General features: G+C 31.4%; 1 protein-coding gene across 1 annotated transcript in view; it reads right to left on the bottom strand.

Moving 5' to 3' along the window:
* Nucleotides 1–589: 589 nt before the first annotated feature.
* LOC127712370 (uncharacterized) overlaps nt 590–15,248 on the bottom strand; it is a 36,945-nt gene continuing 22,286 nt past the window's right edge. Inside the window, exon 6 of the mRNA XM_052218761.1 lies at nt 590–3,225. Coding sequence (XP_052074721.1) covers nt 2,685–3,225 — 541 coding nt within the window. The 3' untranslated portion in view covers nt 590–2,684. The remainder of the gene's footprint in view (nt 3,226–15,248) is intronic.

Below are 15,248 nucleotides of genomic sequence, written 5' to 3'. Positions count from 1 at the left end.
AACATTTTTATTTTAGTTTTCTCTGTAAAGTTTTTCTTGAGTTTTTGTGTTAAACTTTGTCTGAGTTTGTCATTATTTTGTTAGATGTTTTTTCATCTTTGTATCGATCTGATGAGTTAACCCGTTTTCAACAGATTTCTATAGTTTGTTCTTATGTTAACGTTGTGCTGTAACACCACTACTGTCTCTAGTTAGGGAGATGGTTGAGTGCTCACAAACATGCTAAACTCCGCCACATTCTTTATGTGCCTGTCCCAAGTCAGGAGTCTGAAGTTTTAATGGTTTTCGTTGGTTCATGTATGTCATATGTGTTTTTCGTAAATTTTGTTGTTATAAATTATTCCGTTAGTTTTCTCAATTGAATAGTTTCATATTTGTCATGTCGAGACCTTTTTTTTTAGCAGGAACTGGGGTTTTCTCATTGTTGAATGCCGTACGATTGCCTATAATTGTTTACACCCACTTCATGTCTGCTGTCATTGGGAACCACTTTTTTGCAAGTTTTTTGTTTTTTATTTGATGTTGTTTTTGTTTTTGTTTTTGTTTTTTGTTTGTTTGTTTTATTTTTTGGTTTTTTTTTTTGTTTTTTTTGGGGGGGGGGGGGTATTTATTTAAGCAGTATTTCTAGTTGATCATATAAATTCAATTAAAACATAAAGACGAGCTAAACGTGAAGTGTAGTTTTGTTAACGAAACATCGCCAAATTCCATAAAGGACACACATATTAAAACAGACCACTGCAACTGGCCAAATAATTGTCGAAGACAAATGGATAGCAAGTGATGTACATCTATAGTTCTTGTTGACATTTCAAACACAAATTGTAAATGTATAAAATATTTTTTTACACATATATATATATAAATTCTGACGTCTATTCAATATTATATTCATAGAATTTTTTCAACTTCCGAGAAATATTAAGTCACTCACTTATATGAGGGATAACTGCCTCTACTTAACTTTTCTTAAAATAATATAATTTCTAGTATCCTTAATTTACTTAAATTAAATTGTTTGCTTATTCTGTAACTGCAGTAGTGTTTTTGTGTTAAGAAACAAAATAAGGTTGGGATAGTAAACCTGATAATGTATATTCGTGGTCGGGTTAAGCAGATTCTTAGACTTGACCTAATGTAAGTTATCCGCCATTATTTTAACACTTTTGCACTTCTTAAAAACTATTAAAATATTAGAAATCTGGTATTGAATTCCTAATGACCAACGAAAATTTTATCAGGTAAAACGAGGTTCCTAACCTGATAAAACGAGACATTAAGAAAATAAAATAAAATATACGCAAAAATTCCTGTTTATTTATTTTCAAGTAGAAAGGCCTTTTTTTTTAATTAAACATTAAAGAAATAGGCAGAAAATCAAATTTCTAGAAATATTTCAAAGTTTTAGCAGTGAGTAGGTGTAGCAGACGACACGAATATTCATTTTATATTCAAGCAGTAAAAATGATTATAAATAAAATTACTCTTGACTTTCCTTTTTTTAATTGTCCGAGTTTAATTAAATTATTTAAAAAACAAGAACTTGGTTCGTTTTTCTGGAATATTACTTTATAACTATAAACTATTTAATTGCAAAAAACTAAACTTTATTTCCTCTAACGGTCACGTGACCAGTTAAATGGCTCTTTACAGGATACGGAGAACCATAATTGAGAACTATGAAATGTCATAAAAAAATGTTTCAACCACTTTCTTGACTTATGATTGGTTGAATCAATATTTCATATGAATATTTGTACTAGACACCTTACAATCTTTGGACATATCTTATAAAGTGGAACGAGTTTGGTCAACAAGTGGAATGGGCACTTGCAAAACAAAATAGAAAAACAGTAAAAGCTGTACATGTCATAATATGAGCAGTATATGTTAATATTACTATAGCTACTAATATTTTCCATTGTAGGTTGTTTTTTCAGTTACAGTTCATTTGTACAATGTTGTTGTTTTCGTGTTAATTTGTAGTTTGTTAAAGAAGAGTAAATGTCTAGCTATATTACAATCTCTCATGAAAAAAGAAATTCTGCTGAATCTTATACACGAAGTCAGAAAGTCGGCATACTATATACAGGCAGAAACAAAATGGATTCCCTAGTAAAATAAAAGTTCTATCAATTTTGTATTTGACTAAGAAGTCAACTCTATTCATGTTTTTAAAGTTTTCTGTAGCATGTTTTTCGAGGAATCGTCAAATTCCAAGGCCAATATTTCACAATCAGTTTTAATGTTTTTTCAATCCCTTGTTGACCATTCAGAATATGTTGCACAAGATGGTCTCTAAATTATGGTACACTTGCAAGTCCTTCTGGTATGACACATAGGCTTTAAGATTTTTCGGACTTTTACCGACTGGATGTTTCCTCCTTCATTGACAGTTTTTAAGTGGATGTTTGTGCTTCACGTTGAGATAACTAGATGACTGACTGGTTTGTGTTTTTTTAGTCAAGTATTTGCTCTGTCTGTATGGGAGATTTGTTTGTTTGTTGATGATGGTTTGGATGACTGGTTGGTAATCATCGGGCTGGTTGGCTTAATAGTGAGTAGAGAGTTCTGGTTTTGCAGTGGCGGAACGTTTGGATTGTATAGAGGTTTATGGCTTGTTTGATTTACTGGTTGTGTTTCTACTTTTATTGGAGCTATGTAAATTTGTTTTTTTAGTTTGGTCACTGTTTTCTTCGGGGTACTGGTGGAGGGATTTTGTCAATTCTGGTTATAAAGTCAGGGGGGATGCTAAGGGTTTTTGCACATTCTCGCTGTATTTTATCAAAGTCGCCATCGATTGGTATTCTAGTTTGTGACATAATGGAGACGTCTGCATGACATGCAGCAGTAGCTTGTCTTATAAAAGCAGCATTGTATCTGTCATCCGTTTTGATAACTGGATCTATTTCCACCCATAACCAAATGGGTTTCGAGTTTCTTACCACAAATATGGCAATAGGGGGTGCTTCTGTGTTCATCTGAATGCTGTGGAGAGTGACGACTAACGGTAACAATTGGTCAAATTCCTCGCTGCATATACCGGAAGATGCCTCATCAAGCTGAATACTAGACTCATTTATGTGGCACTCACTATCCGCTGATTCAATAGTTGATTTACTTGTGTTTTGTGTACCACTTTGGTCAGAGTAACTTGGATGGTTAGCCACGTCGGTTGCCCAGGATTGTCTCTTTCGTTTTGATTCCTGATTCAATTGTCCCATTCTGAAAGAAATGGAACTATAATGATAAGTTTAAGTGATCATAGGGTATTTATAAGGATGGAACAGTCATATATTTTTTATCTGTTTTTATGAGGTTGAGTTTTTATCAGGTAATAGTAGTAATAGTATTTATGAAAAATATCATCATTTTAAATAAGTACTACTGTAATCATGATAATACCTAGGATTGGCATCATGGTTTTGCTTATGTTTTGTTTTCCTTCTCATCATTTTTTACATAAGTATTTTTAACTGAAAATTGGTCAATGGTTAATAAATCTTATTAATGTTATACAAAGGCACTTCTACTCTTAGGTATAGTGGCAGTAAATCCACGGAGCATCTGAGAAAAATGAGGCTAGGACATAATTGGCATACGATAATTAGACTGATAAACAAGGGAGATAACTTTATTTCTTTCCAATATGTCAAAATGTATACACATGTGTCCTTTTTCTTTGAGTAAAGCCTCTAACCGAATATCTAAGATGACCAATCCAATTATTCAACTCTATATAAACACGAATTCATTAAGTCTGGATGTCACAGGATTTCAAATTGTGAACCAGGTTGATGGATTTTGTCCTTTGTACGATAAAAGACAAACAAAGATTCCAGGCTGTAATTGTGTTCGTCAGACGCTGAACGTTGAGGAGAATTGAAGACCACAACATTCCGAAAGTTTTTTGCCATCTTCAGCTAACGTAATATATTCTTAGTTTATATGGTAAACTTTTGCTTGTTGCGTAGAGACATTTTCAACATGTACATCAGATTATTCATTTTTTCCTCAAAACTCCCTTTACATTTGAGGCAATAACTTTGAACGCCAGGTTTTCTGGTTTATTCATGCAGTAATATAGGTTGTCCTACATTAGATTCTCTTTGTTTGGCATTTTGCTCTCGGTTAGTATGTCTGAAGAGGTGACCCAAATCGGCTTTTGAATTCTATTATGAGAGTTTTAACGGCTGTTTGTTCTTATTAATCAGTGGAAAGAATAATTACGCTTCTGTTCACTTAGTAAACAGATTAGATAGGACATATAAATTAATTTTTGTTTTAAAATGTTGAGAGTCGACCAAGTATATCATTAGTAGCTTGAAACGTAGGCTCAATCGTAAGGACATATGCCGTAGGGGCTTTTCAGGCTTCCTGTTGCGTTTGAGCTGCACAATTGTTGCACTTCTCTATGTATTGTATGTTTCATTAAAGGCCAATAGCAACTTTTGTTGTATTCTGTCTAAGATGTTTTCCATGCCAAAATGGCCTATTGTTAGGATAAAATGAAAATATCTTATAGCTTTCTGTCGTTGTGAGTCAGGTATAATTAATTGGAGTAGTTTCTCTGACTAATTTTCTGACCGCTACATTTCAAGAAGACACTAGTGTACTTCCAACCGATCCAAAAAAATGTTGAACCGCCGGTTAATTGAACCGCCGGTTAACTGAACTGCCGGTTACCGTATCTATATAAATAGGGTGCTAACATTAATCCACCATTCTGCCTCTGATGAAGGTCCGTTTTGGACCGAAACCGGTCAGGCTATGAAACATCACCATGCGCTGTTAATTATGTGTATTGGCATATCTACTATATTTTTATGCTATGATTTATAATTCGGGTAGGCTTTTGCTGACTTTGTGTCATACAACCCGCCCCGTACTCGGTATTTTTTTCACATAAAACATATAAATTTCAGATCCTTCTGTTTGCACATAAATATCATTATTCAAATTCGTTTAACAACTTCGAACCTTAGACGAATAGTAACGTATATTTTAGTACAGCATGCAGGCATTAACCAATGATCGTTGACAGAGATACGACCACGAGACATTGATACTACAAATTCCCTAAAAGTTTTCGTTCTGCATACAAAAGTATATCATTTTTTGAATAACCATGTTGAATGTACACCCACCAAACCACTGTGTGGATAAAATTTTATTTGATGAGAAAAATTAGTCTCCTTTGATCTCGAGTTAACTTGTTCAACAGCTAATTAATTAGCCCAAGTTTCTTCTGCATGCTGATCCTTTTATGAAAGAAATGATAATCTGCATTCTTTTCAAAAAAATAATTCCCCCGAGAAATAATCTTCAGGTTATTTGCTATTTCAATTTTATTACGTATACATCAAAATACAAGTTAAAGAATTCTGGTAAACTAAATTAAACACATGTGCAATGGTTTCCCTCTATTAAATTTGGGGAAATATAGCATTAATTTTATTCTTTTATAATTATTCTTCATATTTGAATCTATATGTTAATTGCTGAGAATATAACTGAAAAATTTTCCTTTTTTACTTCACCTCTCTCAAAAATAAATAACTTAAAATAAAATTTTGAATCATCACAAAAAAGTATACAGATCTTTAGATTAATATAACTAAGAAGTGTGTAAAGTTTTGAGCAATAATCATAAATAATTTTTGAGATTCGGCGCGACATGTGAAAAAAAACACTCCTGTTTTAGTTACAAAGTCCCGTAACTCAAAAATTTTTAATCTCATTTTCACCAAAAAGTATACAGATCGTTTTACCATCATAAGAAACAACTATATTAAGTTTCATGAAATTTGGATAAGTTGTTCTCAAGTTACGGTGCGACATGTTTACGCCTGACAGACAGACAGACGGACGCCGGACATTAGTATACCATAAAATTTTGACGGGCGTATAAAAACTGACCGCCACCAAATAGCGCAAAAGTGGCACTTAAAAGGGGCGTTAAAACACCAACAATCAATCAATTAAACTCGCCAATCCGGCTATTTCTGTTAATCTGTTGGTTTAAAATAACAACAAATTCACACCTGTATAAGCGTACGCTTGAGGCTTAATTGCCCTCAGGTAATATAAACGAATTGTTGTACATAATGCTCATCTGTTCGAGAAATATACAATGCCTTTCCGAAATAACAGACGCATTCTACTCACACAAACTTTGCGTTGAAATGAATTTATTATTATAAGGTAAATAAAAATGAAAAATATTTTCAGTTCAATATCAGTAAATAATTTGTCTTCAAAAATATTTGCGGAAAAAATCTGATTTTATTATTTCCCAGCATTCACGAAATCGGGTTAAAACGTCACGACCCAATGAAGTATGTCAACCAAAAAAGTTACAAATACTCGATTTTCTCCGTTATTATAGGGAATATAAATTAATTAATATCGGATTTTCCCTTTAAGTAACCATATGCTGGCAAATTATTGAAGCTCATGTCTTAATCGATAGGCATAAAAATAAAGAGAAAACGTATGATTACCAATAACAATCTACTCATATCCAACTATCGCGGTCATCACGTGACTTTTACAATTCAGTTGTATATTATTAATGGCCGATTGATTATCAATGAAAATGAACGGGCTACATAGATTAAACGACCATAACTTTTTTGTTACATTGTGTATTTTACCTTCCAACCCCGCGTTTTATAGTAATTTCATTTTTACAATTAAAAATGTTTTAAGTTTCAGTTCAGAAATATGATTTCTTGCTTCAAATTAAGTTTGAAAATGGAGGTGACATAACCACACAGCCTCCGTTGACTTCTTCGTTAAAACTCAATAAAATTGCAATGGGACCTTCTTATATGAAAAATTTTCTCTACTTATTATTTGTTAATAATATCCTTCCAACCCCTAAAAAGATCGACAACACATTCATTTAAATGAAATCGAAACCCAAATCAGTTTAGGTAACAAACTTTTTGCTTCAAAATTTGATTGAAAAGTTTACATTTTGGCTTTCGTTAACAATATTTTGAAAATGGCGGCCGATGTCGGTAGTAAACAAAGACACGACATGTATTCATTTAGCAATTAATTAAAAAGTAATTTGTGAAAATATTTATTAAAGTGTGTCTTATTGTTTTTAGAAATTTCTTATTTCACCTTTAATTTAATATATTTATTAGAAACAGTCTCTCGCACTCAAAACAAAGATTCATATGCATCAACCATGCATTGTTTACATTGACCATGTTGACAGCATAGGTCGACTTGTGAAAATATATATTGTAATATTTTTACGATGAAAATAAAAAAACTGTTGGATGCATGCGTTTTCAGTTTTGTCTTACCTTAAAGCAGCATAGAATCAAATATTTTTTTTTTTTTTATAAAGTGGATACATGATTTTTGTTTTGATAAAATTTCGAAGTTACGTATAAAAAAATGGCGACCAAACAATTTTCAAACGTAGACGATGTTCGACACTAATTTTGCCCATGCAAATAACACAATTTAATTTCACTGTTTATATTGCAATTAAATATGACACGTTATTGTCACTCTAATAATACACAAGGACATAGCTTGACTAAGGAGATATTAAGTCATCAATGTGATCAAAGAAAACAAACACGGCACCTAATCACGATGTAAGATCATGTAAGTTTTGACAAGACTTATGTAGATTAGTATGGTCCGATTCTTATAGAAATTATTTTATGGTATTATGGTATCAAAACCCTCTAGTATAGGTCACTATATAGCCTTCACAAATGAGTAAAACTCATCACGAATAGGCCCCGAATGGCAAAATGATTGAATGCTAATCCCCAATTTGAATTGTGAATTTGCGGAGTTTTTCAATCAAACGATCTGTAATAGTTATCCCATGAGGACGCGGTGTGTCAGTGTAAGATCACCCCGATGGCCGGAGGCCAGAGGGTGATCTTATACTGACACACCATGTCCGAATTGGATAACTATTTTACATCCTAGCTGTTTTAGATTAGACGAAAAACCATTAACAATTCATAAAATCTAGTTTAGAACGCCACACAACCATTATAATATACTTTATATATTACTATATAATATATACCCTTTATGACCCACGAACACGATGTTAAAATATGAAACCATGTCAACTCGCCCCACTGGCCAATCGGCCCACACTAAATCGCCACTTTCTAAAAAATCGCCCCACTCTTGTTTCCCAACTCGCCCCACTTATGAAAAAGGGTAAAATGCCATTGAATAATCAGTCTGGCAACTCGCCTTATTTATGAAAAGGGTTAAAATCCCACTGAATAACGGTCTGCCAACTCGCTCCACTTATGAAAATATCTTGCTTACTTCAAAAATGTTAAATTACTGAGAGTTGATATCCAGTCGTCCTGGTGTAGGGGTATGGGTCGTGGGTTGATATGCTAAAGGTCTTGAGTTCGATTCTCAGCATAATGTATTTTTTCTACATAAATTTTGAAAGTGTGTCTTTTCTCAATAAATAAATAATAATAAGTTTTATTGTGGATTAGGCATTCCCGCCAAAATGTTACAAAACAAAGGAAAGCATGCAAAACAATGGAACTCAAACTTGGGTGATCTGGTTGGGATGATCCGGCTCAGATCACCCCTGGTAGAACAAAGGAGCTGGGATGTAACAATAAAAAAAACAACAGAATATCGTCGTGAATGTTCGTGTAATACTGACAGATGGCCCTAGGTCATCAATTCTAATCATCTTAGATTACTTACCTTTCAAAACTTAAAAGTAAAGATCATGCATCTTTATTGTTCAGATTGATAAAGTCTTTTCCATTCGTCAACATTATCTCCGATTTAACTACTATTGATATGATAGCCGATGTGCAATAATTTAACGACAGGGCTAGTTTTCTTATCAGATAAGTAGTAACCTCCCTTGTAAACGTGATGTTGTAATCAATCATTTTGTTTTAACCATCTTTATATAATATTTCATTGTATTATTTAAATTTGTTATTCATTTGATATTTAAATATAATAATTCTATTTTTTTTATTATAGATAAAAACAAAGAGATTTGAAAGTCTTTGATTCATTCATCACCTTAGTTAAATTCATAAGTCAGGCAGTCTATTCTGTCTACATTAAGTAGAAAATACACCGGGGTAATTACAGGGGTGATTAGATGTGGTATGAGTGCCAATGAGACAACTCTCCATCCAAGTCAAAATTTATAAAAGTAAACCATTATAGGTCACAGTACGGTCTTCTTCTTTAGCATATTATAATATCAATGGCTAAAAAAGGAAAAGATAACATTGAACAACGTTAAAAGAGAATTAAATAGAACAAAATACATAAAATGAATCCAAATGTCGATTTTTTTCTTCTTTAGTGAAATCAAAAACGAAAAACGACAACACTTTTGTTTTTCATTTCGGTTTTTGAAAAATCAAAAACGAAAATGAAAACTCTTTAGTTTTCCGTTTTGGTTTTCGAAAAATCACTCAAAAACGAAAAACGAAAACACCTTTGTTTGTCATTTTGGTTTTTGAGAAATCAAAAACGAAAAATGAAAGCACTCTCGTTTTTTGCTTTTTGTTTTTGATATTTCAAAACGAAAAACGAATGGACGCAAATATACACGGACCATTTTGGAACTATAGTCATCCTGAAGAAAAAGGTAAAATAACAAAAATACCGAACTCTACGGAAGCCTTTTAGGGCTATTAATTTGATATAACAGATTATTGATTTGATATAACAGATTATTAATTTGATATAACAGATTATCAATTTGATATAACAGATTTTCTATTTTGATATAACAAATTATTAATTTGATATAACAAATTATCAATTTGATATAACAAATTATCAATTTGATATAACAAATTATCAATTTGATATAACAAATTATCAATTTGATATAACAAATTATCTATTTGAAAGAACAAATTGTGAATTTCTCTACCAATAGTATAATTTTATCATAATAATGATTAATTTAAACATTGCATAACCCAAACTGGCGCATTTCGTGTATTAATTGATTGTTCATCTGACGTGCAGTGACAAATATCTAATGCATATTCAAAACTCAATTTACAGGTTTAATGTTTCTATAACTCGCCCTCCTCTCCTTTTCCCTTTATTTGAGACAGTTTTCGGGACTATTTTCTCAATTTTGTATATGGGACCTTGTGTCTTAGAACAAACAAGTATAACAGAGAAAAGGGGGGTCTATTTGATCATTTGATCAATTTGGTCTATTTGATCATTTGATCAATTTATATTGCATATTTTCAATTCAAAAGGAAACGAAGAGTTCTATTGAGATATTGGTGTTTCTAGGAACATAGGAACATGCAAGGATTAAAAAAATGATTCACCTTCTTGAAAAAGCCTGGCATGTTGCTTTATTAATTTCAATAGGAACATGAAAGGATTTATTAAACATCCTTCAATTCATCATTGCATTTGTCTTAAATAAATTTGTTTCAATATATATTTTTGATTTGGAAATTTTTTATTAAAAATAAAGAAACATGCCTGAGATTTTGAATGATTGTTGACTTTCAATTTCTGTAAAACAGACCACACGTGTATAATCTGAGCAGCTTAATAACGTTGTATATATAGGTTAATGATTTCAGATCATGAGCAATGCAAAACAAGGTCTATATCTCTAAACAGTTTTAGCGTTTCACTTATATATCCTTTATGTCAAATAGAGAAGGTGGAAAACACCAATCCATGCATAAGTAATTTGACATATCAAATTTCCTTTTTTGTTATATCAAATTAATAAATTGTTATATCAAATAATCATAATCTGTTATATCAAACTGATAATCTGTTATATCAAATAAATAATTTGTTATATTAAATGAATAATTTGTTATATCAAATTGATAATCTGTTATATCAAATTAATAAGTTGTTATATTGAATTGTGAAAAGTAAATTAGCATGGCCCTAAAAGGCTTCCGTAGTTTAGCAAGCTATTAAACCAGGTTTAATCCACCATTTTCTACGTAAGGAAATGCCTGTACCAAGTCAGGAATATGGCAGTTGATTTCAACTCGTTTTATGTGTTTGAGCTTTTGATTTTGCCATTTTATAAGAGACTTTCCGATTTGAACTTTCCGTGGAGTTCTACGGAAGCCTTTTAGGGAAATCAACTGCCATATTCCTGACTTGGTACAGGCATTTCCTTACGTAGAAAATGGTGGATTAAACCTGGTTTTATAGCTTGCTAAACCTCTCACTTGTTTACGGCGCGTTATTGGGTTTAACAGAAATATTGTTATTGGTTAGGTTTACTAGGCCTTCTATGTATAAATCTTGCATGAACTGGAAAACCTTTTTATAAACTTGGTTTGATATAAGAGATACCGCAAAACAGTATATATCAAAACATCTAAGGTTAATCTCAACAATTCATCATTAGCAAATAATCCAATGACTCATTATCTACACATTTTCCATTTTTATTACTCGGCTGTTTCAATCTGAATTACGAATTTCAACTCATTTACTCCGTCTGGCCACACTCTGTTGCGCCGATGGAAAACCATTTCCCTAATTCCGTTGGATCTTTCTGCTACTTGATCAAAACGCATTGTTTTATCGACCAATTTCAATTTTGACGGGAGTCTTATTTGTTATCTCTTACTTAATTGAACATGCGTATAGAATTGGTCTGAAAAATTGCAGAAATACATAAACTTCTTTTTTTCTTTAGGAATTTAAAGCCTGGAAATTGCTGAAACCCTGTTCTAATCTATTAACTTTTGTCAACAATATACGATCGTATAAGATATTTCGTGTTTTTCGACTTTTTTTGGCATTTTTTTCGACATTTCACTCATTTTACCTAACTCAAATGTCAAAAATTTGTCTTATGTTTCCGCGTTTTCTAACATTGGAATTTCCAAATGGAGCTTCATTTCATGCTGCTTGAACTGTTGAAAGGGAATTTTTTTCTATAACTGTATAAGTTTAGCACTAAGATTTATTTGACCCTTGTATCAGGTTGCTGTATGCTTTCTGTGCTTTTTGCATAAATCATCTCCGCTCGGACATTTGTTCCGTCGGTATTTTTTTTCTAAGTTGGGAATTCCCTCTCGATGCTTTGATAATTGTGACATCTCATTATCGTCACTTCCCATGTCATACATTTGTTTTATTAAACAGTTATTCTGTTTCATTAATGATAATTAAAATGCAGTCGCAATGTCCACTTTCTCAATATTTAATACAACGGACATCGAAACAACAAACTTTTATAAATATATAACTGGAAACGTAATCGTATTTACAAATTTGTTATACACAAATTTAAAGTGCTTAGAGATACAGATTCTTCGCCATTCAATTTTAACATGTATAGCTAAATTTTCGAGGAATTTTAGGTCAGTTAGTGTGGTAGGGGATAAATGTCACTAATTTACTTTTCTTTAAATTACGTCATTTCTAATATTATTGATCAACTGTTCGGTTATTTTAGTAACATGACTTCAACGGTGATTTTGTGAAAAGACACAGTTTATTTAAGGAATGACTGTAATATTTTTTCTGTCTATGAAGAAATAACATAAAACATGTGGTGTACACTGAATAACCCGCGTAGTGCGTAAGTGTGCACCACATTTTTTATGTTATTTCGAATAGACAGAAAAACTATTACAGTCATTTCTTATAATTTAATTCTAAATTCCATTTTAAACCGGAGTAAACCATGAAAAAAACGTCGATGACGTCACGGTCACATGACAAAATTATGTCTATGAGCTGATAAACAAAACAACGTCAGCCAATCAGAAGACGCGTTACATCCAAAATTAAATTATTATGACAGGAATGGTAAATCTGGTCGAAAGGACATAGTCCTTCCTATTTGCCTTTCAAAACTTTCTAGAAATCGACAGAAAACCTAATTTCTAAGTTCAACATGTTCAAGATGTGCATAGGTCTAGCCGGCGTAGAGAGTATTTATTTTTAATTCCATCAGTAAACTATGAAACATATAGTTCCTATTGCCTTTATTTTTTCAGGTCAACTCATTTTAGCTTTAATAAAGTTATCACTGACTTGTTTTTCTTCATCTTCAATATTATTTTATGATTATAAAGTATGTATTTGCAACAACACAACTACTCGTTCTATTAGTCACATGATTAGTAAAATGGATCTTTACATGATAAAGAGAAACATAGTTGAGAATCTAATCTAATTTTTTGATTGATTGAAACATTATTTCATGTTTATGAACATGTGAGTCAGACAGCTTAAATCTATGAAAATGTGTGGGTTTTTTTTTTTTGGTTTTTTTTCTGGTATATAATTTTTTTGAAGTTTACATTTTAGAGACACATAAAGTACCGATACCCTATCCCGGCCTCGTTAACGTTAGTATATAGCATATAAAGTAGGTTAGTATTTGTTAGTACACAATGTATATAATAATTCAGCTAATAATAATATGTATAAAAGAAGATAATATGGTATATTATAAATTTCAGTTTAAGAAGATAAATTAATTTGTTCTGCAATTAACCAAATTATAGAAGTTTTCACATTTGCCTTTTTTATTTATCAATATTTTGTAATGTTGAAGAAATTCCTTTTTAAAAAATTCAAACACATTAACTTGTTTTCTTTTTTGCTAGGATATATAATATCCTTTGTATACAGTAAAAGTATAATTGTTAGTAAATCATTAATACTGTAATAATGTGTATCGTTTATTTTGTATCCATACAAAAGTGTTCCAAGTGATAATATATGATGTCCTATTTTAAGTTTATCGGGGAATATATTTATTTGATTCCAAAATGATTTCAGAAATTTGCATGTCAAAAAATAATATTCATAATCTTCAATGACATTACATATATTACATAACGGAGTTTTAGTTATTTTCCAAGCGAAAAGGAATTGTTTGGTTGATGCTTTTTCAGATTTCCGATTTATCCATCGTATGATTATTTTTAAGTAGAATTGTGGAATTATTTCTTTTAGTTTATTAATCTAATTTATATTTTAAATATAAGGAATTCTTGTCCAAATTTACCTAAGTAAAATTTTGGTAAGACTTTCCAGTTGGGTGATTGGTCGTCGTTGTCAACGAGTTTTTTTACCCAATTAATATTTATCGCTTCTATATATTTATCTATGTCTACCATTTTAAGGCCGCCAGCATGGTACTCTTTACTTATTATAATTCTTTTAACTTTTTCTGGTTTATTGTTCCATATAAAACTATATATTATTTTTTTAAATTTTGCTAGGTATTCTTTATCAATTTCGGTTCATGATGCAACATAAGTGATATTCGGTAGGATTAATGATTTAACAAGAGTTATCTTACCTAACAAAGTTAAGTTTCTTTAATTATTTTTTCAGATTTTTCGTATTGTCGTTGCAAGTTTAATTTTTTACACTCATTCCTATTAGGTCCAAAGTATATTCCCAAAACTTTTATCGGTTCTTTTGTCCACTTAATGTTTTCAACTTTATCTTTGCAGGACTTTAAATTGCCGAGCCATATTCCCTCTGTTTTATTTCGATTAAGCTTTAGGCCTGAAAGTGATCCGAAAATTTCGATAATATTCAAAGTTAATGAAACTTCCTGTTTTGAATTTAAAAATAAAGTGGTGTCATCCGCAAGCTGGCTTAACTTTAAATTATGGGTTTTATTATCTAGTTTAATTTGAAAACCTTTAAATTTTTTATCTTGTCTTAATCTACATGCTAAAATTTCAACAGCAATAACGAAAATTATAGAACTCGCGGGAGACCATTTGACGGATTCCGCTCTCAATGTTGAGGGGTCTTGAAACCTAGCCATTATATTAAATATGTTATAAAGTAAAAACAAGATTGAAAAAATAAGGCAACAGTAGTTTACGAATGTTCGAATCTCGATAAGGAGGAGATAATTATAGGCTTCATAACGAGTAAGAATTGGATATCACCTTATATCAACTCGAGTTATTTAATTTCAAAATAATAATAAACGAGCCTTCGGCGATTTTATTATTACTATTTAAAATAAATAACGAGAGTTGATATCAAGCGATATCCAATTCTCACAAGTTGTTAAACCTATTTCTCTTATTGTCAATACTCTCATTGTGTTAAATTATAAATTCCGCGAATCGTTGATCTAGTCTTTTGCACATGCCAGTATGACGTCATATGCCATTTTCCGGTGTCAAACTTTAACATCAGACATTTTAAAACTTTTTGTACGTTTCAGAATGTAATAAATTTGACAAAAAGAA

The sequence above is a fragment of the Mytilus californianus genome, unplaced genomic scaffold, assembly GCF_021869535.1.
Source record: "Mytilus californianus isolate M0D057914Y unplaced genomic scaffold, xbMytCali1.0.p SCAF_8, whole genome shotgun sequence".
Classification (NCBI taxonomy): Eukaryota; Metazoa; Mollusca; class Bivalvia; order Mytilida; family Mytilidae; genus Mytilus; species Mytilus californianus.
This window is presented reverse-complemented; position numbering and strand designations above follow the sequence as displayed.